This window comes from Chiloscyllium plagiosum, unplaced genomic scaffold (assembly GCF_037043375.1).
Source record: "Chiloscyllium plagiosum isolate Xiang-an unplaced genomic scaffold, Cpla_swu_hap1 HiC_scaffold_46, whole genome shotgun sequence".
NCBI lineage: Eukaryota > Metazoa > Chordata > Chondrichthyes > Orectolobiformes > Hemiscylliidae > Chiloscyllium > Chiloscyllium plagiosum.
In genome coordinates, this window is record NW_028270184.1 from 7,189,972 (window position 1) to 7,216,889 (window position 26,918).

A 26,918-nucleotide genomic window follows, 5' to 3' on the forward strand; every position below is an offset into this window, starting at 1 on the left:
TATGGGTTAGTGGCATTGAAATGTCCATCAGTCATGATTGAATGGCGGAGTGGACCCGATGGGCTGAATGGCCTTACTTCCACTCCTATGTCTATGGTCTTAGGGAGATGTGCCAAAAGGCATCAGAAATTCATAGGGTTCCCATCGTCTTCATAATCCAGCCAGCACCTGCTGGGAGGTGTGTGAGGTTCTGGGCGAAAACAGGACTTGGTTTAGACCTGAGAGTGAGGCGAACGTAGGAAAAATAGTCAAGGAATAGGAGAGAATTTGAGCGTTTTTGAACCGATGTTCACGATTTTCTAACTCATTTATTTCCAGAACAATAAAAGATGCTGAAAAGGCCAAGGACTCCAAGAGGGCTGATGTTGCACTCCAGGAAACCTACCTATCATTGATGAAACAGACTGTGTAACCAAACACAACAACAACCAGCTTTCTTCAGTGTCTACAGATGTAGTGTAGCCGAAGAAAACAGAAAGTGTAATTGATACTCAGCAGAGAGAAAAAGAGACAGTTAAGGCTTGAATTTGGAACATTAACTCTGTTTTCTTCTGCACAGTTGCTGCCAGATCTGCTGAGTTTCTCCAGCACTTTCTGTTTTTACTGCAGATCCTCAGCACCCACTGTATGGTGCTTTTATTATACTGTGTGGCATGTGTCTACTTAAGAGTCATTCAGTCATACAGCACAGAAACAGACCCTTTATTCCAACCGGCCCATGCCGACCATAATCCTAAACTAAACTAGTCCCACCTACCTGCTCCTGGCCCATATCCCTCCAAACCCTTTCCTATTCATTACCTTATCCAAATGTCTTTTAAATGTTGTAACTGTGTCCTCAGGAAGCTCATTCCACACACGAACCACCTTCTATGTACAAACTTTGCCCCTCATATCTTTTATAAATCTCTCTCCCTCACCTTAAACATGTGCCCCCTCATCTTGAAATCCCCACCCTATGGAAAAGACGACTACCATTAACCCTCATGATTTTATAAGGTCGCCTCTCAACATCCTACTCTCCAGGGAAATAAGTCCCAGCCTACCTAGCCTTTCTTAAGAATTCAAACCTTCCATACCTGGCAACATCCTAGTAAATCCCTTCTGAACCATCGCCAGCTTAATAGACTCCTTCCTAAAACAGGTCGACCAGGATTGGACACAGTACTGCAGAAGAGGCCTCACCAATGTCCTGTACAACCTCCACATGACGTCCCAACTCAAAGGATTAAGCAATGAAGGCAAGTGCGCTAAATGCCTTTTTAAACACCCTGCGACGCAAGCTTCAAAGAATTATTGACCTGAACCCGCCTCGGTCCTGCTGTTCTACAACACTACCCAGGGCAAAAGTGAGGCCTGCAGATGCCGGAGATCAGAGTTGAGAGTGTGGTGCTGGAAAATCACGGCTGGTCAGGCAGCATCCGAGGAGCAGGAGAATCGGCGTTTCAGGCAAAAGCCCTTCATTCCTGATGAGGGACTTTTGCCCAAAACGTCAACACTACCCATGGCCCTACCATTAGTTATGTAAGCCCTACCCTTATGTGTTGTACCAAAATGCAATACCTCGCATTTATCCAGATTGACCTCCATTTCTCGTCCCATTGACCCATTTGATCAAAATCCCTTTGTAATCTTAGAAAACCATCTTCACTGACTACTATGCCACCAATTTTGGTGTTGTCTGCAAACTTGCTAACTACACCTTCTTGCCACAACTCACTCAATAATGCATTGACATACAGTAGCTCTCAGATGCACCAGATCACTAAGGTAGTAGCACAGATTTCTCAAAGCTTAAAAAAGAAATCCTCAAACGTCGTGCCAAAGATGGTCTCAATCCAGATTTCATAACTTTTCATTTATTTTCTCTGAAATGTCAGTGGTTGAGGGGGTGACCTTATAGAGGTTTATAAAATCATGAGGGGACATGGATAGGGTGAATAGACAAGGTCCTTCACCCCAGGCTGGGGGACTCCAGAATTAGAGGGCATAGGTTTAGGGTGAGAAGGGAAAGATTTAAAAGGGACCTAAGGGGCAACTTTTTCACGCAGGGGGTGGTGTGTGTATGGAATGAGCTGCCAGAGGAAGTGGTGGAGGCTGGTACAATGACAACATTTAAAAGGCATCTGGATGGGTACCTGAGTAGGAAGGGTTTAGAGGGATATGGGCCAAATGCTGGCAAATGGGACTAGATAAATGTAGAATATCTGGTTGAAATAGACGAGTTGGACTGAAGGGTCTGTTTCCGTGCTATACATCTCTATGACTCTATTGTGCATCTCCAATGATTCCATTGTTAAAATGGCATGTTGGCTCAGTGGTCAGCACTGCTGCCTCACAGCACCAGGGTCCCAGGTTCGATTCCAACCTCGGGTGACTGTGTGGAGTTTGCACTTTCTCCCCATGTCTGTGTGAGTTTCCTCCCACAGTCCAAAAATGTGCAGGTTAGGATGGATTGCCCATAGTGTTGGGTACATTAGACAGAGGGAAATGGGTCTGGGTAGGTTACTCTTCAGAGGGTTGGTGTGGACTTGTTGGGCTGAAGGGCCTGTTTCTACCCACATTAGGGAATCTAATGTAAATTGAACAGCACTGAACTGGGATCAGCCTTGGGTCCATGCTAAATAACCTTGGCAGGGAGGCTAGTACACTTGGCCTTAGTGCCTTGGGTCTAGGAAGCCATAATGTGTAAACATATCCTCCTTTTGTGAGGTGAAGATCTATCATTTATTGCCCATGGTCTTGGCAGAGGTGATCTATTCAGCCAACTGGAGACAGACATGCACTGCCTCTTCCAGTCAAAGCCCAATGAATCGAACATTAATTAGATTGTTCGTTGAGGCCTGGCAGTGCCCAACCACTCACCAATGGCTGCTACCAGAATGATGCTCAGAAGAATTGTTTCTGGCGTGACCAAGTGGGCAAGACTGTCACCAGTCACCACCTTCCCCCTCCACCCTATGTCCGATCTCTCAATCAGGTACTGATCGCCAATGATTGAAGGACTCCCTCCCCTCTCCCCAGCCAACAGGCAGCCCATACTGTTCTACCTGGGCATGGTGACTTCCCCAATGCAACTGGGTAACCAACAGCGGATAAGCTTTGAGCGGGCCCAAACCTAATACTGGCACAGACGGGAAAGGGGTCAAAGTTCGGGTGTGACATTACACCATCTGTTTATGTGCCTTCCCACTTTGAAAGCTCCCACCTCTGGAAGCACAAGATTCCGTCCTGTGTATCAATGTGACATTGTTAAACAAGAGGGGGGAGATGACAGCCAAGCAATATTATTGCGGGAGGTTAACCCAGATACATGTTCTGGGGACCCAGTTCAAATCCCGCCACAGCAGATGGTGGAATTTGAATTCAATGTTTTTAAAAATTAGATTACTTACAGTGTGGAAACAGGCCCTTCGGCCCAACAAGTCCACACCGGCCCGCCGAAGAGCAACCCACCCAGACCCATTCCCCTACACCTAACACTACGGGCAATTTAGCACGGCTAATTCACCTGACCTGCACATCTTTGGACTGTGGGAGGAAATCAGAGCACCCGGAGGAAACCCCACGCAGACACGGGGAGAACGTGCAAACTCCATACAGTCAGTCGCCTGAGACGGGAATTGAACCCGGGTCTCTGGCGCTGTGAGGCAGCAGTGCTAACCACTGTGCCACCGTGGTTTTTGCAAGTTTTTAAAAGCTGGTATTACAAGTCTAATGATGACCATGAATCCATTATCGATTGCTGGAAAACCCTATCTGATTCACTAATGTCCTTTAGGGAAGGGAACCGCCGTCCTTACCTGGTGAGGGCCAACACGTGACTCCAGACCCACAGCGATGGGGTTGACTCTTGGGCAATCAGAGATGGGCAATAAATACTGGGCCTAGCCAGCAACACCCTCATCCAGTGAACGAATTAATAATGTGGCAATTACGTTGATGAATGTATCATTTAAATGGCCAACTGGAACCTTTAATGAAAGAATTCCCGGGAACGTAACGTGTATCGGCTCCAGCCCTGAAGCTTATAACTTGTCAGTGGAATTTATCAATGCTGGCCCAGCTGAAATTCCATTTATTAAGGATGCTGATTTTGTTTATGAGTAGAACCAGTTTTCTTCTGTACTAATCAAACTGCACCATGTTAAATATCCTTTGCAAAGGTTTTAACAATAAAAATTACACTCTGAAATGCTCTCTGACATTCAAGTCATGTACAATTCTACCCTTGCGGTTAATGCCAGCAAACGCGTGAAGAAACTTGAATCATGAAATTAATATGGAGAACGGTTGCAATCCTGTGACAGATTTTATGACAGCAATCAGACAGCTCCTGCACACATGAACGACAGAGCGCTGAAGTGGGTCAGCAATCTGACACCTCACCAGTATCATGGACATCAAGCTGACATTACTCATAAAATCCCCATGGTGTGGAAACAGGCCATTCAGCCAATCGAGTCCACACCAATCTTCCAAAGAGAATCCCATCTAGATTCCCCTATAACCCCACATTTCCCATGGCTAAACCACCTAGACTGCACATCCCTGGACACTATAGTTAAGTTCTCATGGCTAATCCGCCCTAACCTGTGCACCTTTGGACTGTGCAAGGAAACCAGAGCATCCGGAGGAAACCCCATGCAGACACGGGGAGAACGTACCAGCTCCACAGAAACGGTCACCTGAGGAATCGAACCCGGGTACCTGATGCTGTACGGCAGCAGTGCTAACCACTGAGCCACCAAGCCGCCCTACAAGTGAGGAGACTATCAATGACCAAAATTGGCGCGTTGCCTACTGCGTTATTTTGGATGTTGGATGAGAACCTGTTTGGGAGTGCTTGAAATCAGGAAGCCACCCAATAGTAGAGGAAAGAGGGACTATAGCTGCACGTTGTTGCAGACTCGGGCGATGAGATAGTCAGGATCTGTGTGTGGCTTGTTTTGACTCTTGTTTTCTTGAGACTGTCATAATAAATAAGGTGAGATGAAAAGGGCAGGAAGGGTTTGGACTGGAGGCCATGCATGACTGCCTGTCCATGGCTGTTTCAGATGAGGTCCTGACCTGGACAACTGACATGGCAATACACCTCCCCTCAAACTTGTACTGCTAATTAATCACCTTCTGCCAAGCAGTCAGTCATTGGCCATCCATACTTAAATCTCAATGCAGAGACAGGGAAAGCAGACCGCTCCCCATCGGAAAATTCCAGCCTCGGGCGACTGTCTACATGGAGTTTGCACCTTCTCCCCCTGGGTTTCCTCAGGGTGCTCCGGCTAGCCAGCACATCTCTAGACACTGTGAGAAATTTAGCATGGCTCAACCTGCAGGTCTTTGGACTATGGGAGGAAACCCACACGGACACTGGGAGAACATGCAAACTCCACACAGATGGTCACCCAAGGCTGGAATTGAACCCAGGTCCCTAGTGCTGTGAGGCAGCAGTGCTAACCACTGAGCCACCATGCATGCTCCTGACTGCAACCTAAGTGGAGTTTTGATATGGGCTGGGAACCTACAAATACTGGACAGAGGAGTAGAGAAGATAGGGTAATTTAAGGAGTAATCATTTTAAACTTCAAAATTGAATTTTATTCATAAAAATATTCATACATAGTCACGGAAGCAGTTCAATTCTGAATATGAAAAAAAGCAAACATTGGAGTGTGACTCTATCCAATAAACAAAACCAAAGGCATTTCATACCTGTACCAAGATTATGCTGACATATGTTTGAGGCACTAGGAGGGTCCAATAACTGAGTAGACCCCCATTTACCTTCAGCAGGAAGACCTCAGACAGTGCTCTTTCCCCACTGCATCTTGGCAGCAGCTGCCCCAAGCTTTAGTACATCCCTCCAGTGCGTAGTCCTGGATCTTGGAATGTGCCAGTCTGCAACACTCGGTCAGGGTCACCTCCTCACTCTGGAAGACCCGACAGGTTTCGGGCAGACCAAAGGGCACCTTTCACCGAGCTGATGGTACTCCAGTCACGTCTTGCGACGGCTTGATTAAAATTGATTCATTAAAATTGGTTCATTAAAAAGGAACCAACAGCAACAACCACAAAGCCAGGAATAAAAGCACAGCAACTGAAATAAACAGGGCGCATAAACTGGCCAAAGTACACTGGGAATACCTCAGTCTAAGACGTACAAACACACTGGGACAATTCTGCCTGGAGACAGGCCCTTACAAGACTCATGCCCAGCCAATTAGAGTCATAGGGATGTACAGCACGGCAACAGATCCTTTGGTCCAACTCATCCACGCCAACCAGATATCCTAAATAAATCTAGTCCCATTTGCCAGTATTTAGCTCATATCCCTCTAAACCCTTCCTATTCATATAACCATCCAGATGCCTTTTAAATGCTGTAATTGTACCAACCTCCACCACATCCTCCGGCAGCTCATTTCAAACACGTACCATCCTCTGTGTGAAAAAGCTGCCCCTTAGGTCCCTTTTAAATCTTTCCTCTCTCACCTTAAACCCATGCCTCTAGTTCTGGACTCCCCCACCTCAGGGAAAAACACCTTGTCTATTTACCCTGTCCATGCCCCTCATGATTTTATAAACCTCTATCAGGTCATCCCTCAGTCTCTGATGCTCCAGGGAAAACAGCCCCAGCCTATTCAGTCTCTCCCTACATCTCAAACCGTCCAATCCCAGCAAAACCCTTGTCAATCTTTTCTGAAACCTTTCAAGTTTCACGACAGTCTTCCTAAAGCAGGGAGACCAGAACTGAACACAGTATTCCAAAAGTGGCTGCAACATGACCTCCCAACTCATATACCCAATGCACTGGCCAATAATGGCATGCATACCAAATGCCTTCTTCAAAAACCAGAAATGCGCCAGTACACAATAGCAAAAGGGCAGTTTGACACTTCCTCATAATCAAAACAACCCAAGGTATATGGGGCACAGGCACCTCAGTAAAACAAAAGAGCAAGGGTATATTCTGGGCCCAAAGCAGACACATCAAAGGGCTCAATGTTAGCAGGCCATTGAAAACTATGAACATCATTTACCCCTGACTGGTTAAATCCTTGTAAAATTCAAGATGGCAGCCAGGAAGATGTCAGACCCCAACCCTGGCAGGGCCTGACCTTACCCTCACCGTGCGGCCGATCTAGAGGTATGTCCAGACACAGCAGCTCGCTCTTCAACTGGATAGACAGACAGACAGATAGATAGATAGATATTGACAGATTGATAGATTGATTGATGGATAGATAAATAAAAAAAATAGATAGATAGAAAAGTCGATAAATAGATATTGACTGATAGATAGAAAGATAGATAGATAGACAGAGAGAGAGGATTAGTGGTGCTGGAAGAGCACAGCAGTTCAGGCAGCATCCGAGGACCAGGAAAATCGACGTTTCGGGCAAAAGCCCTTCATCAGGAATACAGGCAGAGAGCCTGAAGGGTGGAAAGATAAGCGAGAGGAGGGTGGGGGTGGGGAGAAAGTAGCATAGAGTACAATAGGTGAGTGGGGGAGGGGATGAAGGTGATAGATCGGGGGGGGGGAGGGTGGAGTGGATAGGTGGAAAAGAAGGTAGGCAGGTAGGACAAGTCATGGAAGCTGGGAGTTTGGAACTAGGGTGAGGTGGGGGAAGGGGAAATGAGGAAACTGTTGAAGTCCACATTGATGCCCTGGGGTTGAAATGTTCCGAGGCGGAAGATGAGGCGTTCTTCCTCCAGGTGTCTGGTGGTGAGGGAGCGGCGGTGAAGGAGGCCCAGGACCTCCATGTCCTCGGCAGAGTGGGAGGGGGAGTTGAAATGTTGGGCCACAGGGCAGTGTGGTTGATTGGTGCGGGTGTCCCAGAGATGTTCCCTAAAGCGCTCTGCTAGGAGGCGTCCACATTGATGCACCCTACAACCCACCCTCCCATCCTGGCACCTTTCCCTGCCACTGCAGGAATCGCAAAACCTGCGCCCACATCTCCTCCCTCACCTCCATCCAAGGCCCTAAAGGAGCCTTCCACATCCATCAAAGTTTTACCTGCACATCCACCAATATCATTTATTGTATCCATTGCTCACAATTCGGTCTCCTTTACACTGGGGAGACTGGATGGCTCCTAGCAGAGCGCTTTAGGGAACATCTCCGGATACCCGTACCAATCAACCACACCGCCCTGTGGCCCAACATTTCAACTCCCCCTCCCACTCTGCCGAGGACATGGAGGTCCTGGGCCTCCTTCACCGCCACTCCCTCATCACCAGATGCCTGGAGGAAGAACACCTCATCTTCCACCTCGGAACACTTCAACCCCAGGGTATCAATGTGGACTTCAACAGTTTCCTCATTTCCCCTTCTCCCACCTCACCCCAGTTCCAAACTTCCAGCTCAGCACTGTCCCCATGACTTGTCCTATCTGCCTATCTTCTTTTCCACCTATCCACTCGACCCTCCTCCCGCCCCCAATCTATCACCTTCATCCCCTCCCCTACTCACCTATTGTACTCTATGCTACTTTCTCCCCACCCCCACCCTCCTCTAGCTTATCTCTCCACACTTCAGGCTCTCTGCCTGTATTCCTGATGAAGGGCTTTTGCCCGAAACGTCGATTTTACTGCTCCTCGGATGCTGCCTGAACTGCTGTGCTCTTCCAGCACCACTAATCCACTGCTGTGCTCTTCCAGCATCTGCAGTCATTGTTATTACCTAGACAGAGAGAGAAAGAGAGAGAGATAAAGAGGTAGAGATAGAGAGATAGATAGTTACAGATAGATAAAGATAGAGATTATGAGAGACAGAGGGAATGAACCAGCAAAGAGAGAGAGTGAGAGCAAGTGAAACAACAGAACGGATGCCATTTTCTGTCACTAAGCCACCCTTTATTTACATGTGCAAAGTACATGCACTCTGACCGGCCAGCTCAGAGCCAGTCCCTAGAGTGAGGACACTGTCTGAGACTCCTGTTTATATCCCAGGGCTCCCTCATTCTAATCCCTACAGAAAGGAACGGGCCAAAGAATTCAACTAAATGGCGAAAGCTACACATTTTGGGAAGTATTTAAGTTTCTAAAGAATCGAGTAATTACAAGTAGAGTTGTTAAAGTTAAAATTGTCAAGTTTGGTCCTTACCTTTGTTGTTGTCGAATAAAATTGCAACCTGACTGCTCGTGTGCATAGTCCTTTCCCTGAGAGACAGAGAGGCACCTGAGTAAATTCATCTCCTGGTCGAGTGAGTCCACACGGTCCTGGGGATACCCTGAAGCTAACAACAACAGACACATAAATCTCTACGCTTTTCCAAATCTGCACAGTTTGAAAAATCGGGAAAATGCTCTTGGTGATTTATCTTTCCCAGATCCAAAGAATGAACCGCCTTTCTCTATGTTGAACTTCTCCTATTGTTTTGCAGTCACTTAATCTGCCAATGACCCCTTGGGTTGGCCCAGCAGTTATTGTTCGTTCCTCGTTGTTTTTGAGGAGCTGGACGTCAGCTGCCTCTTGAACCACTGTTGTGCTTGGGCCATAGATATATCCAAAACCAATATGCTGTCAGGAAGGGAACTCCAGGACTTTGACCCCATTGATAGCGGAGGAATGGTAATACAATATCAAGTCAGGCTGGTATGTGGCTTGGAGTGGAACTTTGTAGGTGTTGGGGTGCACATGCGTTAGCTGTCTTTGTTCCACCGAGGTCATGTGTTTGAAACTTGCTGTCAAAGAAACCTCATTAAGGTCAACTGAACTGCATCTTGTAAATGGCCCACACAGCTGTGAATGCTCACTGGTGATGAAGAAAATTAGGGGGAAGAGGGTATTGAGATGGATAGAGTCATACAGCACGGACACAGGGCCTTCAGTCCAACCAGTCCATGCCGACCATAATCAGAAAATAAACTAGTCCCGCCTGCCTGCTCCTGGCCCATATCCCTCCAAACCCTTTCCTGTTCATGTCCTTATCCAAATGTCTTTTAAATGGTATAACTGTACCCACAATCCACCACTTCCTCAGGAAGTTCAGTCCAGACATGACAGGCTCTCTGTGTAAAAAAAAACTGACCCCCGTGTCTTTTTTAAATCTCTCTCTTCTCACCTTAGAAATGTGCCCCCTAATTTTGAAATCCACCCCCCCCCCCAGGAAAAGACACGTACCATTCAGCCCATCTATGCCCCTCATGATTTTATAAACATCCATAAGGTCACTCCCTCAACCTCATACATTCCAGTGAAAAAAGTCCCAGGCCTATCCACCCTCTCTTTATAACCCAAACCCTCCATTCCCAGCAATGTCCCGACAAATCTCTTCTGAACCCTCTCTAGATTAATAATATCCTTCCTATAACAGGGCAACCAGAACTGGACACAGTACTCCCGAAGAGGTCTCACTAACATCCTGTACAACATCAACGTGACGTCGCAACCCCTACACTCGAAGGTCTGAGCAATAAAGGCGAGCGTGCATTTCCATAGCTGCATTTCCCCTACAGCTTCTTAGTTGCAATCTGTTGTAATAGTTGATTGATTTGACTTATTACTGCCACATGTGCCAAGATACAGAGAAAAGTACTGATTTGCGTGCTATTCAGACAAATCATACCTGGCATAGGTACATCAGGGTGATAGACCCCTCAACCTCCTACCCTTCAGTGAAAAAAAATCCCAGCCTATCCAGCCTCTAGTTATATCTGTTGTGAGGCGAAAGTGGGTACTGCAGATGCTGGAGATCAGAGTCAAGATTAGAGTGGTGCTGGAAAAGCACAGCAGGTCAGGCAGCATCCGGAGAGCAGGAAAATCGACAAACGTCGATGCTGTCTGACCTGCTGTGCTTCTCCAGCACCACTTTAATCTTATATCTGTTATATCTACTTATATAAAGGTGTGTAGGTTAGGGTGGGTTGGCCATGCTAAATTGCCCATAGTATTCAGCGATGTGTAGGTTAGGGTGGGTTGGCCGTGCTAAATTGCCCATAGTATTCAGCGATGTGTAGGTTAGGGTGGGTTGGCCATGCTAAATTGCCCATAGTATTCAACGATGTGTAGGTTAGGGTGGGTTGGCCATGCTAAATTGCCCATAGTATTCAACGATGTGTAGGTTAGGGTGGGTTGGCCATGCTAAATTGCCCATAGTATTCAGCGATGTGTAGGTTAGGGTGGGTTGGCCATGCTAAATTGCCCATAGTATTCAGCGATGTGTAGGTTAGGGTGGGTTGGCCATGCTAAATTGCCCATAGGGTTCAAGGATGTGTAGGTTAGGTGCATTAGTCAGGGGTAAATGTAGGATAGGGGAATGGGTCTGGGTGGGTTACTCTTTGGAGGGTCGGTGTGGACTTGTTGGGTCGAAGGGCCTGTTTCCACACTGTAGGGATTCTATGATCTCAAATGCTCCAGTCCCGGCAATATTCTATTCTAGACAAACAGGGGTTATCATGTCATCAGTGCTTCAGGAGGCTGGTCACAGCCCACATCAACTCCAGTCTCCCAGCCTGCCCCGAGCCCCTGCAATTTGCCCACCGACATAACAGGTCTGCAGTGGACACCATTCCCCCAGCCCGGCACTCATCCCTGGAACATCCAGACAACGAGGACACCTACGTCAGACTCCTGCTCATCCACCACAGCTCCACCTTCAACACCATCATCCCTTCCGGACTGATCTGAGAACTCTGAGACCTAGGTCTTAGCTCCACTGTCCGCAACTGGATCCTCAGCTACCTGACCCAGAGACCGCAAACAGTGAAGATAGACCACAGCACCTCCTTTACAATCACCCTCAACACTGGGGACCCCCACGGATGCATTCTTTGCCCCCTACTGTATTCCCTGTACACCCATGACTGTGTTGCCAAACTCCAAACGAATGCTGTCTACAGGTTTGTTGACGATACCATCGTAGTAGGATGGATATCAAACAATGATGAGTTAGAATACAGAGACAGTGGGTTTGGTGTCGTGATGCCATGATAACAATCCCTCTCTCAATTGAGACTAAAGAACCAATCAGAAAGAAGGGAGGAGAATGTGCCTCCATCTACATCAGTGGTGCTGAGGTTGACAGGGTGAAAAGCATCAAGTTCCTCGGAGTGACGATAACTGACAATCTGTCCCGGACTTCCCAAGTAGACGCGACGGTGAAGAAGGCACAACCTTCCTCAGGCGGCTCAGGAGATTTGGCGTGTCCATAACGACTCTCACCAACTTTTACAAACGCTCCACTGAAAGTACACTGTCCAGATGCATCACGGCTTGATATAGCAACTGCTCTGCCCAGGACTGGAAGAAACTACTGAAGGTGGTGTGCACATCCCAGACCATCATGGAAGGCAACCTTCTATCCATGGCTCCACTTACACTTCTTGTTGCTGTGGAAAGGCTGCCAACACCATCAAAGACTCCTCCAACCGGCAATGCTCTCCTACAACCTCTTCCATGAGGCAGAAGTTTGAATACACACACACCAACAGGTTCAAGAACAGCTTCTTCCCTGCCTTTATGAGACGGATGACTGGACCTCTCTCATTTCAAATAATGCTGTTCTTGCTAATGTTGATCTTGCCTAGCACATGCCCTTTGCGATGTAACTTATATGCCTCTGGCTAGTGCTTTTTCACTCGATGATCTGTATGTCCTTGCTTACTATGATCTGCCGATACTGCTTGCAGACAAAGCTTTTCACTGCACTTAGGTACATGTGATCAATCGAATCAAATCAAAGTAAGGATGCAGAGAAGGTAGTTTTATATAGAAGGGACTGTTTAATGAAACTTCCCAAATGCTAGTGACTAATATAACATTGAGCAATAATTCACCCAAACCCCCACCAACCACAACTCCATGGCCTTCGTTTCATAGTATCTAGATTTGTTAAACCAGGATGATTAAGTTAGCGAGATTAAGCAAGTTCTGTTATCACCAGCTTAATCATTACTTACATTTATGGATTAATGATCAGTTCAACCCAACAAGCATTATGTCTCTGTTACAGCCTCTCCGTCAGTGTCATGAGCTCTCCCTCAGCCACAATCCTTCTCCTTCAGTGTCGCCATCTCTGAGCTGCAGCCATGGGCTTCAATGATATCCTGGAGGATGTCGGAAGTATGGGCAAGTTCCAAATCATCCACATTTTGTTGCTGACATCCCCATCTCTGCTCCTGACCATGCACAACCTGCTTCAGAACTTCCTGGCCGCTGTTCCTGATCATCACTGCAGGATCCCTTTGGAAGTGAATGACTCGAGATACGCCAATGTCACGGGGAGGCTGCAGACGGAGGAACTTCTCCGGGTTTTCATCCCTCTGGACCAGAACCAACAGCCGGAGAAATGCCTGATGTACTCCTCACCTCAATGGCACCTTCTGGATCTCAACGGGACGCACGCAAACGTGACTGAGTACCACACGCAGAAGTGCACTGACGGGTGGACCTATGACAACTCTAAGTTCAAAGCCTCGACGGTTACAGAGGTAACGCCTGAGAATTTCTGTCTATTAAAGGTTCCAGTGACATTTATTGTGAAATGGAAGGAAAGTGAATAAATGGATGCGTGTCCCCCAAAATAACCTCACACCTGTGAGGTGTTTATAAGTAAAACACCCATGCATATGTGCACATCAACCCAGTGTCCTCAAAATTTCCCAAAGGGTAAAGGTGTGGCATTAAGGTATAACGGTTCTACGCTCCTCTTCATGCCTAATCCGCTAATTCCAATGGGTCAAAGCAAAGGCATCTGAACAACCCTGTTACTGTCAGCCAAGGGCTCAGCTCATAGCATCATTGAGCATGGAAATAGACTCTCAGTCCGAGTGGACCCCATTTACCTCTCCACCCCTGAGGATCCCAGCCTCATTCCTGACGAAGGGCTCTGGCCCGAAACATCGATTTTCCTGCTCCTCGGATGCTGCCTGGCCTGCTGTGCTTTTCCAGCAACACACTCTCAACTCACTCTCTCTCAGTCCAACTCACCCATGCTGTCGAAGCTTCCCAAACCCAAACTAGCCCCCATTTGCTTGCGTTAGGTCCATATCCCCCTAAACCTTTCCTATCCATGTACCTGTCCAAATGTCTTTTAAATGTTGGAACTGTACCAGCATCCACCACTTCCTCCAATAGTTTGTTCCACACACGAACCACCCATTGTGTGAAAAAGTTGCCCCTCGGGCCCCTTTTAAGCTTTCCACCTCTCTCACCGTAAAATTATGGCCCTCTAGTTTTGAACTCCTCCATACGAGGGAAAAGACCTTTGCTACGTTTATTAAATCGTAAGAGTATTCCATAGGAGGCCTAACCAATTTCCTGTACAGACGCAACATGGCATTTCAACTCCTATACTCAATGCACTAACCAATAAAGGCAAGCATGCTATACACCTTCTTCACTAATCTGTCTACCTGTGACTCCACTTTCAAGGAATAATGAATCTGCACCCCCTGGACTCTTTGTTCAGCAACACTCCCCAGAACCTTACCACTAAGTGTATAAGTCTTGCTCTGATTTGCCTTTCCAAAATTGAGCACCTCAAATTTACTTAAATTAAACTCCATTTGCCACGCCTAGGCCCATCTGATCAAGGTCCTGTTGAACTCTGTGGTAACCTCCTTCACTGTCCACTACTGTGGGTCTCAAGGTCATCTTTAGTCCATGAGGGAAAAAATGGGTCACTGGTGTTTTTCTCAACATGTAAATGTGCACATGGACAGCGTGATGGCTCAGTGGTCGGCGCTGCTACCTCACAGCGCCAGGGACCTGTGTTCAATTCCGGGCTTGGGTGACTGTCTGTGTGGAGTTTGCACATTCTCCCTGTCTCTGTGTGGGGTTTCCTCCGGGTGCTCCAGTTTCCTCCCACAATCCAAAGATGTGCAGGTTAGGGTAGATTGGCCATGCTAAATTGCCCAGAATGTTCAGGGATGTGGAGGTTAGGTGCATTAGTCAGGGGTAGTAGAGGATAATTGGGGTGGGTAACTCTTTGGAGGGTCGGTGTGGACTTGTTGGGCCAAAGGGCCCGTTTCCACATGAAGGGATTCTATGATATTGATTTTTATATTTTTGCCCTTTTTATCTGTCAGGTATGACCACACAAATCAGGAACATGTACGGAGGGTTTGAGTTATAAAGAAAGGCTGGATAGGCTAGGCCTTTTTTCACTGGTGCGTAGAAGGTTGAGGGTGAACTTATAGAGATTTATAAAATCATGAGGGGTATTAATAAGATGAATGGCAGATGTCTTCTCCCTAGGTGGAGGATTTCAAGACTAGGGGGCACATGTTTAAGGTGAAAGGAGAAAGATTTTAAGAAGACATGTGGGGCTTTTTCTTTACACAGAGGGTGGTGTATGTGTGGAATGAACGTCCAGAGGAAGTGGTGGATAAGGGTACAGTTACAATGTTTAAGAGATGTTCAGATAAGTTGTCATCATGTTCATCATCATCGGCGGTCCCTCATGGATGAGGATGACACTCAGGGTGAGTCCATAGATGGCTGTTCAGACCGAGGGGGCTACTGCAGGCCCTGTTACACTTGGGGTGGTCGTGGGAAGGGGGTGGTGGGTGGGGCATTGTCATGGCAGTGCACCCCTTACGCTGTTGCTGCTCGGCTTCCGCCTTTTCCCGACGGCAAGCCTCAAGGAGCTCGACACCTTCCCGGCTACTGCTCTCCAACTTTGGATGGTCTTGGGCCAGTGATTCCCAGGTGTCTGTGGGAATGCTGCACTTCCCCGGTGAGGCCTTGAGGGTATCCCTGAAGTGCTTTCTCTGTCCACCAGGGGCTCCACTCAGCTGGGGTAGAGCACCTGCTCGGATAGTCTCGTGTTGGTCATGCAGACGACGTGCCCAGCCCATCGCAGACAATCGAGATGGGGGTCAGTGCCTCGATGCTGGGGATGTTGGCCTGGTCGAGGAATCTAGGTAAGTACACGAATAGGAAAGGTTTGGAGAGATATGTGCCAGGAGCAGGCAGGTGGGACTAGTTTAGTCTGGGATTAGGGTCGGCATGGACTGATCAGACCAAATGGTTTATTTCCATGCTGTGTGACTCTATGAGTAAATCCCTTGTATCTGTTCAACAATTCATTTCTGACTGTAAACTCAAATCTGCATTCCCACCTTGACCTATAACCTTTCACACTCTTGCTTAAAAGAATCGATTTACTTCATATTTAAAAAAATATTCAAAGCCTCTGCCTTCACCACCCTTTCAAGAAAAGAGCTCCACAACTCTTGGAGATAAAATATTTCAGTTAATTGTGTTTTTAATGGGCAACTCCTACTTTATTAAATTTTTGATCATTCTTTGTATGTTTTCATATTCTACCCAATCCTCTGATCTGCTACCTGTGTTTGCATATTTTCTAAAGGTTTTTAAAAAAAAATTATTTATTTGTGGAATGTGCTGACTGGCGCCAGCATTTATTACCTCTGTCCCTAGTTATCCCCTTGAGAAGGTGGGGGTGAGCCGCCATCTTGAACCGCTGCTGTCCACCTGCTGTGGGTTAGACCCACAATGCCCTGAGGGAGGGAATTCCAGGATTCTGACCCACCGACAGTGAAGGAATGGCCGATATATTTCCAAGTCGGGATGGTGAGTCGCTCAGAGGGGAACTTAAAGGGGGTGGTGTTCCCATGCATCTGCTGCCCTTCTTCTGGATGAAGCAATCGTAGATTTTGAAGGTGCTGTCTGAGGATCTTTGGTGAATTTGTTTGAAAATACCTTTAATCTTTCAAGTTAACCACGGACCTTAGAATTCTGCTTATTCATTGCAATGTATCAATTCCGTGTATTCTGAAAATAATTTCTGAAAGGTCAGCTACTGCATTTCCAGTGAACTGTACCTTAATATAACTTGCTATAATTCACTTTAGCTGGCTCCGTTTTCATTCTTCAATCATGAAACTAAGTTAATAATGACCAAAAACCCTCGCAAATTGGCAGCGCCTACATGCTGTGAATGAATTTTTTTTAATTCCACTTATTTAAAGTTTAACAAGTTGTCTTGGACCCACTTTATTTCTTCCTCAAACTGACTATAAAATTCAATCATTTTATGGTCACAAATACCTCGTGATGCCTTTACTGTGAGATCATTAATTGGCCTGATCTTGTTGCACATTGCTAGGCCCAGAGTAGACTGCTCCCTGGTTGGTTCCTGAACTAGCTATTCTGAGAATCTATGCTCAACAACAGCTTTATCTTAGCCAGCCTCGCCCGCCTGACTGTTCCAGTTGACATGCACGTAGAACCTAGAACTACAGAGCACAGGAACAGGCCCTTCGGCCCACAAAGTTGTACTGAATATGATGCCAAACAACTTCTTCCACGCTGTTAAAGACTTCTGAATGAACCTCTCAAATTTTTAAACCTAATGTTGATCTCGCTTTTTGGCACCTTCTCTGCAGCCGTAACTTTGTACTCCTCACTCTGCTCAACCACTCTACGATCCTTGTATGATCCGATCTGCCTGTACTGTACGCAAAACGAAACTTTTCACTGTACGTGGATGCATGTGACAATAATAAATCAAATCGAATCAAGTTAAACTAATCCCTCCACTCCTTGTGTATTCGTGTGCTTGTCTAAAAGCCCCTCAAACACCCCTGTCGTATCTGCCCCCACCACCACCTCTGGCAGTGCATTCCAGACTCCTACCACTCTCTGTGTACGAAACTTGCCCCTCACATTTCCTTTGAACATTTCCCCTCTCACCTTAAATGCACACCCACAAGAATTGGAGAGATGTGGGGATTAAAGTCTCTCATGATTGTCACTGTGCCTTTCTCGCAAGCTCTCATCGTTCCCTCTTTAATGCTTCAGCTTATCAGGTTACTTTGTAAATATGCACAGGCAAAGCAGATCGGTGAGCCTCTTTTGAACAGTGAGGTGTAGGAGAAGTTGCTGAGGGCTTCAGTGGGGGGGGGGGGGGAAGGGTCCTTGGGTAGGGGGGAATTCCTGGGTACGTGATGCATCCTTTAAGATATGGCCATGACTGCGACATGGAGGGACGTGTTGTGACTGGGCACCCAAGGTGGGCTTCAGGTGATCCCATTTCTCCCGGGTCAGAGCCTGAAGTCGGATTCTGATGGCGTTGAGGGCTTCCTGATAACATGTTCGACATCCACATGTAGGGTGTTTCCAACAGGTCGCTCGGTCTCGCTGGTCAGTACTGAAGTGCAAGGCCATGGATAACGTAACTGTCACAGGTTTCAAAATTTTGAATAACCAGTGTCTGTTTAACATCTACAGGTTCATGGTTCCTTAAAGGTGGAGTCACAGATAGACAGGGTAGTGAAGAAAGTGTTTGGCATGCTTGACTTTATTGGGCAGTGCATCGAGTATAGGAGTTGGCAAGTTATTTTTATTTGTTTGTTTTTATGGGATGTGGGTGTCTCTTGCTGGGCCCAGCATTCATTTCCCCTTGTCCCTAATTGCCCCTTTGAGAAAGTGGGGGGGGAGCTGCCTCCATGAACCACGGCAGTCCACCTGCTGTGGGTTGACCCACAATGCCCTGAGGGAGGGAATTTCAGGATTCCGACCAGTGACAGTGAAGGAACAGGGATATATTTCCAGGTCAGGACGGTGAGAGGCTCAGAGGGGAACTGCAGGGGGGTGGTGTTCCCATGTACCTGCTGCCCTTGTCCTTCGAGATGGAAGTGATAGTGGGATTGGAAGGCGCTATCTGAGAATCTTTGGTGATTTGCTGCAGTGCATCTTGTAGATGGTACACACTGCTGCTACTGAGCATCGGTGGTGGAGGGAGTGGGTGCCTGTCGATTTGGTAAAAACAATGACTGCAGATGCTGGAAACCAGATTCTGGATTAGTGGTGCTGGAAGAGCACAGCAGTTCAGGCAGCATCCAAGGAGCTTCGAAGTCGACGTTTCGGGCAAAAGCCCTTCATTGATTTGGTGCCAATCGAGTGGGGCTGCTTTGTCCAGGGTGGTATGGAGCTTATTGAATGTTGCTGGGGCTGTGTTCATCCACGGGCAAGCAGGGAGTATTCCCTCACCCTCCTGACCTGTGCCTGGTCGATGGTGGACAGGCTTTGGGGACTCAGGAAGTGAATTACTCGCTTCAATATTCATAGCCACTGACCTGCTTTTGCAGCCATTGTGTTTATGTGGTGAGTCCCGTTGAGTGTTTGGTCAATGATAAGCCCCAGGATGTTGATAGTAGGGAAATTAGTGATGGCAACGCCACTGAATGTCAGCGGACAGTGGTTAGATAGTCTCTTATTGGCGATGGTCATAGCCTGGTGTTTGTGTGGCCTGAATGTTATTTGCCATTTGTCAGCCCAAGTCTGGATATTGTCTAGATCTTGTAGCGGCTATATAGGACATTGGTTAGGTCACTTTGTCTTGTCCTACAGGCAGGGCACAATCACTGGAGAACGCAACATGGTTGTGTGCAGTCAAGAGGAAGTTGCTCTGAGAGACCTCATCATTGATTCCTGACCTCATCAAGTCTCATGGTATCAGGTAAAACTTGCATCAGAAAATGTCCTGCTGATTTTCACCTACCAACTCCCTTGACCGATGAATTAGTTCTCTGCCATATTGAAGACCATTTGGTGGACACACTGGGGATGGCAATATCACAGAGTACAGCCTTGTTGGGGAATTTCAGTACTCATCACCAGGAGCGGCTCAGCAATACCATTACTTACTGAACCTGGGGTGCAGGTTCACAGTTCTTTGAAAAAGGAGTCACAGGTAGACAGAGGTAGTGAAGAAGGCGTTTACACACTCGCCTTTATTGGTCAGTGCATACACGTACCACTCTCTGCATGAAAAAGTTGCCCCTTAGGTCACTTTTAAATCTTTCCCCTCTCATCTTACACCTATGCCCTATGGTTTTGGACTCTCTGACCCTGGGGAAAAGACCTTGGCTATTCACCCTATCCATGCCCCTTGTGATTTTACAAACCTCTATAAGGTCACCCTTCAGCATCCGATGCTCCAGTGAAAAGCCTATTCAGCCTCTCCCTGTAGCTCAAACCCTCCAACCCTGGTAACATCCTTGTAAATCTTTTCTGAACCCTTTCAAGTTTCACAACATCCTTCCGATAGGAAGGAGACCAGAATTGCATGCAATATTCCAACAGTGGCCTAACCAACGTCCTGTACAGCCGCAACATGACCTCCCAACTCCTGTACTCAATACTCTGACCAATAAAGGAAAACATAACAAATGCTTTCTTCACTATCCTATCCATTTGGAATTCTACTTTCAAGGAGCTATGAACCTGCACTCCAAGGTCTCTTTGTTCAGCAACACTCCCCAGGACCTTACCATTAAGTGTATAATGGTGCACTTTATAAATGCCCTGCAGTGTGGAAACAGGCCATTCGGCCCAATAAGTCCACACCAACTCTCTGAAGAGCATCCCACTTCTGTCCCCATTCATCTGTTTGTATGTTCTTATAAGAAAGTCAATGGTTACTCAACATCTATATTAAAAATTGATGAATAATTTATATTTCTATTCAGATACAAGGTGAGGCAGTAAAATTTTCAGAACGTCTGCTTGGTGTGCTGCACTTTCAGAGCATTCCAGAGTTGTTCATGCTGTTAACTCTTCAATAACTGAAGGCTCCATTCTTGTCTTGACAGTGGGACCTGGTGTGCGATCAGAGGTCTCTGAGATGGATCACACAATCGATATACATGGCTGGGTTGCTGGTGGGAGCCATGGTGCTGGGCAGGCTTTCTGACAAGTAAGGATGGCAGAATGGGCACTGCAAACTGTACTGCCCAGTCAGGTTGTTCAAGCTGTTAAGACCATAAGACGTAGGCGCACAAATTAGGCCATTCAGCCCATCGAGTCAGCTCCACCATTCAATCATGGCTGATATGTTTCTCAACCCCATTTTCCCACTTACTCCCTGTAATCTTTGATCCCCTTGATACTCAAGAACCTATCCATCTCAGTCTTGCATATACTCTGTGACCTGGCCTCCACAGCCTTCAGGGGCAGTAAATTCCATAGATTCCCCACTCCCTGGCTGAAGATGTTTCTCCTTATCTCCATTCTAAAGGGTCTTCCCTTCACTCTAAGGCTGTGCCCTCCTAGTCTCTCCTACCAATGGAAACATCTTCCCAACATCTACTTTGTCATCATTCTGTATGTTTCAATTAGATCACCCTCCCCCCCCCCCGCCCCCCAATCCTTCAAAACTCCATCAAGTATAGACCCAGAGTCCTCAAACATTCCTCACATGTTCAGCTTTTGATTCCTGGGACCATTCTCGTGAACCTCCTCTGGACCCGCTCCAGGGCCAGTACATCCTTCCTGAGATATGGGGCCCAAAACTGTGTACAATACTCCAAATGTGGTCTGACCAGCGCCTTACAGAGCATCAGGTGTACGTCCCTGTTTTTATATTCAAGTCCTCTAAAAATGAATGCCACCATTGTATTTGCCTTCCTAACTACCGACTCAACCTGCAACTTTACCTTGAGAGAATCCTGGACTAGAACTCCCAAGTCTCTTTGCACTTCAGACTTCTGAAATTTCTCCCCATTTACAAAATAGTCCATGCCTCTATTCTTACTACCAAAGGGCATGACCTCACACTTCCCCCACGTGGTACGCCATCTGCCACTTCTTTGCCCACTCTCCGAACCTGTCCAAATCTTTCTGCAGTCTCCCTGCCTCCTCAATGCTACCTGTCCTTCTACCTATCTGTTGGCTCAGGAATTGACTTCGTACGACTTCTGATTAGTCCTCCAGCTACGCTTTCAGCAAATGGTGGTGGAAATTTCTCAGGAATCCTATCCCACATCCGGCTTGATGATCCGGCCCCTTTAGGGAAAAGAATTAGCTTTATTATGATGAGTACAGTGAAGGGTTTACAAGTCACCATTACGCCATCTTAGGTACCAAGGTACAGATTCTTAAGTATAAATTATTCAGTAAGAAAAAAATATAGAAATACAAAGTCCAGCAATTAATCAGAAAAATAGAGAAATATGAGTTCAGAATTGCTGTTTGTGAGTTATAGACTCATAGCACGGAGAAAGCCCTTTGGCCCAAACTGGTCCATACTGACCAAAATGTCCATCCACACTCACCCCATTTCCCTGCACTTGGCCCATATCCTTCTAAAGCTTTCCTATCCATGTGTTTGTCCAAATGCCTTCTAAATGTTGTTAATATACCTGCTTCAACCACTTCCACTGGCAGCTGATTCCATTCTTTGAACATGGGATGCAATTAATACCGATTAGATTCAGACATCCAGCATGTTCCACAAAGACAGTAGCCTCTGAATGTTCCGTCATGCAGCTGGACTCACAGTAAATTGCCCTGCACCAACCAAAGAAGAGACGCCTGAATTGATTTATAAAGAAGTCTCACATATTCCCGATTTAAATTCTACCTCCAACTGGGGATAACTGCCCAATCAACGCAACTACAAAATGCTGATTGACACAAGACAACTTTGACATCACACATGTCTACCTCAACCATCAGCACCAATAATTACAGGAATCAGCAGACTCCTTCATTAATGAGAGCCTTCCGGCACAGTCTGGAGGCAAGGCCCAGAGCGGAATGGAGACAAGGCCCAGAGCGGAATGGAGGCAAGGCCCATAGTGGGATGGAGGCAAGTCACAGAGCAAAATGAAGTCAAGTCCCAGAGCAGAATGGAATCAAGGCCCAGAGTGGAATGTAGGCAAGGGCCCAGAGCAAAATGAAGTCAAGTCCCAGAGCGGAATGGAGGAACGTCCCAGAGCAGAATGGAATCTAGTCCCAGAGCAGAATGGAGGCAAGTCCCAGAGCAGAATGGAGGCAAGTCCCAGAGTGGAATGGAGGCAAGTTCCAGAGCAAAATGGAGGCAAAACACAGAGCAGAATGGAGGCAAGTCCCAGAGCGGAATGGAGGCAGGTCCCAGAGCAGAATGGAGGAACGTCCCAGAGCGGAATGGAGGCAAGTCCGAGAGCGGAATGGAGACAAGTCCCAGAGCGGAATGGAGGCAAGGCCCAGAGCGGAATGGAGGCAAGTCCCAGAGCGGAATGGAGGCAAAACTTAGAGCAGAATGGAGGCAAGTCCCAGAGTGGAATGGAGGCAAAGCCCAGAGCAGAATGGAGACAAGTCCCAGAGCAGAATGGAGGCAAGTCCCAGAGCGGAATGGAGGCAGGTCCCAGAGCAGAATGGAGGAACGTCCGAGAGCGGAATGGAGACAAGTCCGAGAGCGGAATGGAGACAAGTCCCAGAGCGGAATGGAGGCAAGGCCCAGAGCGGAATGGAGGCAAGGCCCAGAGCGGAATGGAGGCAAGTCCCAGAGCGGAATGGAGGCAAAACCTAGAGCAGAATGGAGGCAAGTCCCAGAGTGGAATGGAGGCAAGTCCCAGAGCAGAATGGAGGCAAGTCCCAGAGCAGAATGGAGGCAAGTCCCAGAGCGGAATGGAGGCAAGGCCCAGAGCGGAATGGAGGCAAGGCCCAGAGCAGAATGGAGGCAAGTTCCAGAGCGGAATGGAGGCAAGTCCCAGAGCAGAATGGAGGCAAGTCCCAGAGTGGAATGGAGGCAAGTTCCAGAGCGGAATGGAGGCAGGTCCCAGAGCAGAATGGAGGCAAGGCCCAGAACAGAATGGAGGCAAGTCCCAGAGTGGGATGGAGGCAAGTTCCAGAGTGGAATGGAGGCAAGGCCCAGAGCAGAATGGAGGCAAGTCACAGAGCGGAATGGAATCAAGTCCCAGAGTGGAATGGAGGCAAGTCCCAGAGTGGAATGGAGGCAAGTCCCAGAGCAGAATGGAGGCAAGTTCCAGAGCAGAATGGAGGCAAGTTCCAGAGCAGAATGGAGGCAAGTCCCAGAGCAAAATGAAGTCAAGTCCCAGAGCGGAATGGAATCAAGTCCCAGAGTGGAATGGAGGCAAGTCCCAGAGCGGAATGGAATCAAGTCCCAGAGCAGAATGGAGGCAAGGCCCAGAGCAGAATGGAGGCAAAACACAGAGCAGAATGGAGGCAAGTCCCAGAGCGGAATGGAGGCAAGGCCCAGAGCGGAATGGAGGCAAGGCCCAGAGCAGAATGGAGGCAAGTTCCAGAGCGGAATGGAGGCAAGTCCCAGAGCAGAATGGAGGCAAGTCCCAGAGCGGAATGGAGGCAGGTCCCAGAGCGGAATGGAGGCAGGTCCCAGAGCAGGATGGAGGCAGGTCCCAGAGCAGGATGGAGGCAGGTCCCAGAGCAGGATGGAGGCAGGTCCCAGAGCAGAATGGAGGCAAGTTCCAGAGTGGAATGGAGGCAAGGCCCAGAGCAGAATGGAGGCAAAACACAGAGCAGAATGGAATCAAGTTCCAGAGCGGAATGGAGACAAGTCCCAGAGTGGAATGGAGGCAAGTCCCAGAGCAGGATGGAGGCAGGTCCCAGAGCAGAATGGAGGCAAGTTCCAGAGTGGAATGGAAGCAAGTCCCAGAGCAGAATGGAGGCAAGTCCCAGAGCGGAATGGAATCAAGTCCCAGAGCAGAATGGAGGCAAGGCCCAGAGCGGAATGGAGACAAGTCCCAGAGCAGTATGGAGGCAGGTCCCAGAGCAGAATGGAGGCAAGTTCCAGAGTAGAATGGAGGCAAGGCCGAGAGTGGAGTGGAATCAAGTCCCAGAGCAGAATGGAGACAAGTCCCAGAGCAGAATGGAGGCAGGTCCCAGAGCAGAATGGAGACAAGTCCCAGAGCAGAATGGAGGCAGGTCCCAGAGCAGAATGGAGGCAGGTCCCAGAGCAGAATGGAGGCAGGTCCCAGAGCAGAATGGAGGCAAGTCCCAGAGCAGAATGGAGGCAAGGCCCAGAGTGGAATGGAGGCAAGTTCCAGAGCAAAGTGAAGTCAAGTCCCAGAGCAGAATGGAGGCAGGTCCCAGAGCAGAATGGAGGCAAGTTCCAGAGCAGAATGGAGACAAGTCCCAGAGTGGAATGGAGGCAGGTCCCAGAGCAGATTGGAGACAAATCCCAGAGCAAAATGAAGTCAAGGCCCAGAGCGGAATGGAGGCAAGACCCAGAGCAGAATGGAGGCAAGACCCAGAGCAGAATGGAGGCAAGGCCCAGAGCAGAATGGAGGCAAGGCCCAGAGCAGAATGGAGGCAAGGCCCAGAGCGGAATGGAGGCAAGTCCCAGAGCGGAATGGAGGCAAGTCCCAGAGCAGAATGGAGGCAAGTCCCAGAGCGGAATGGAGGCAAGGCCCAGAGCGGAATGGAGGCAAGGCCCAGAGCGGAATGGAGGCAAGGCCCAGAGCGGAATGGAGGCAAGTCCCAGAGCAGAATGGAGGCAAGTCCCAGAGCAGAATGGAGGCAAGACCCAGAGCAGAATGGAGGCAAGGCCCAGAGCAGAATGGAGGCAAGGCCCAGAGCAGAATGGAGGCAAGGCCCAGAGCGGAATGGAGGCAAGGCCCAGAGCGGAATGGAGGCAAGTTCCAGAGTGGAATGGAGGCAAGTCCCAGAGCAGAATGGAGGCAAGACCCAGAGCAGAATGGAGGCAAGGCCCAGAGCAGAATGGAGGCAAGTCCCAGAGCAGAATGGAGGCAAGGCCCAGAGTAGAATGGAGGCAAGGCCCAGAGCGGAATGGAGGCAAGTCCCAGAGCAGAATGGAGGCAAGTCCCAGAGCAGAATGGAGGCAAGACCCAGAGCGGAATGGAGGCAAGACCCAGAGCAGAATGGAGGCAAGTCCCAGAGCAGAATGGAGGCAAGTCCCAAGTTGAATGGAGTCAAGAATCAGAGCAGAATGAAGGCAAGGCCCAGAGTGAAATGGAGACGATATGCCAGCATACACTGTATGAGGCAGTACTACAGTCAATGTTCATGTGTAAGTCAAGGGTGACTTGGAGTTGGGATACCAGCCTCTGTAGCGTTATTTCAAGCAGGTTCGAACTTCCCCTCAGTTTTGGCGAGCTTCTTATTGGGCAGACCAGACATCTTTGGGCCTTGCCTGTCTCTGGACCCGGACTGAGACTAGAATGAAGAATATCCCAGTTATACACTCTTTGTCTGGACTGCTAAGTTGTCTTTAGATTGCTAAACAATTAAAATGATTACTCTGACCACGATTCCATTTTGAATGAGCTTATCCTTCCACGCCCCTTGAACTGGCCAATCGATGTGAATCATTAGAATTTGAATTAGCTTTCTTGTCACATATACTCACATGACTACAGTGAAAAGTTGCCATTTACAGGGCCATCTTAGGTACCGAGGTACCCAGGCGCAGAGATTGTTAAGGAAAACTTCTGAGGGAAAAAGAATAGAAAAATAGAGAATTAGTAAGTCCAGCATGACAGATGTTTGGATTAATTATTTTCTAATTTAATCCAAAAATTAATCCAAGTTACCCTTTATTTCCACATAAACATTGACTATAGTACTGCCTCATACAGGGTCAGGCACCAGCATATCCCTGACACTTGATCCTTTTATCTCAGGCAGGCCTGTCGTTAAGCTTGAAAAGGTTCAGAAAACATTAACAGTGCAGGAAGCTTCCGCTATTTCAGGTGTATAGTTTTTGCCGGTTTAAAACCAGTTTAAAACAAAGTTTGATTAGGTTGCCTACAGTATGGAAACAGGCCCTTTGGCCCAACAAGTTCACACCGACCCTCCAAAGAGTAACCCATCCCCCCGTACATTTACCCTGAACACGATGGACAATTTAGCACAGCCAATTCACCAGGCTTACACATCTTTGGACTGGGGGAGGAAACCCACACAGACACAGGGAGATTGTGCAAACTCCACAGAGACAGTCACCCGAGGTAGGAAGTGAACCTGGGTCCCAACTGCTGTGCGGCTGCAGTGCTAATCACTGAGCCACCATGCCACCCTGCTTTTAAGCTGTTAATTCAGTTCTGGTCTCCCTGCTATAGAAAAGATGTTTTTCAGCTTGAAAGGATTCAGGAAAGATTAACAAGGATGTTGCCAGGGTTGGAGCCACGGGAGAGGCTGAATAGGCTGGGGCTATTTTCACTGGAGAGTCAGAGGCTGAGGA

The 26,918-nt window shown here is 47.9% G+C and overlaps 2 protein-coding genes and 1 long non-coding RNA gene across 7 annotated transcripts in view; 2 read left to right on the forward strand and 1 right to left on the reverse strand.

The window, feature by feature from the left end:
* Positions 1-4,198, forward strand: part of LOC148136201 (solute carrier family 22 member 6-A-like) — a 39,943-nt gene extending 35,745 nt beyond the window's left edge. For all 3 annotated transcript variants that reach the window (XM_087983704.1, XM_087983705.1, XM_087983703.1), the window contains one exon: positions 319-4,198. In XM_087983704.1, the coding sequence (XP_087839830.1) occupies positions 319-412 (94 nt within the window). In that variant the 3' untranslated portion in view covers positions 413-4,198. The remainder of the gene's footprint in view (positions 1-318) is intronic.
* A 123-nt stretch (positions 4,199-4,321) lies between these two features.
* On the reverse strand, positions 4,322-26,168 carry LOC122543860 (uncharacterized). Its single transcript, XR_006310150.2, has 3 exons — positions 26,085-26,168; positions 9,107-9,239; positions 4,322-6,011 (listed from the first exon to the last, which is right to left on the reverse strand). It is a non-coding gene; the product is annotated as an uncharacterized LOC122543860 (long non-coding RNA).
* LOC122543859 (solute carrier family 22 member 6-A-like) overlaps positions 12,985-26,918 on the forward strand; it is a 76,865-nt gene continuing 62,931 nt past the window's right edge. Inside the window, exons 1-2 of one of the 3 annotated variants that reach the window (XM_087983706.1) lie at positions 12,985-13,434; positions 20,569-20,672. In XM_087983706.1, coding sequence (XP_087839832.1) covers positions 13,033-13,434; positions 20,569-20,672 — 506 coding nt within the window. In that variant the 5' untranslated portion in view covers positions 12,985-13,032. The remainder of the gene's footprint in view (positions 13,435-20,568; positions 20,673-26,918) is intronic. The other 2 variants (XM_043682716.2, XM_043682715.2) reach the window with 2 other exon arrangements.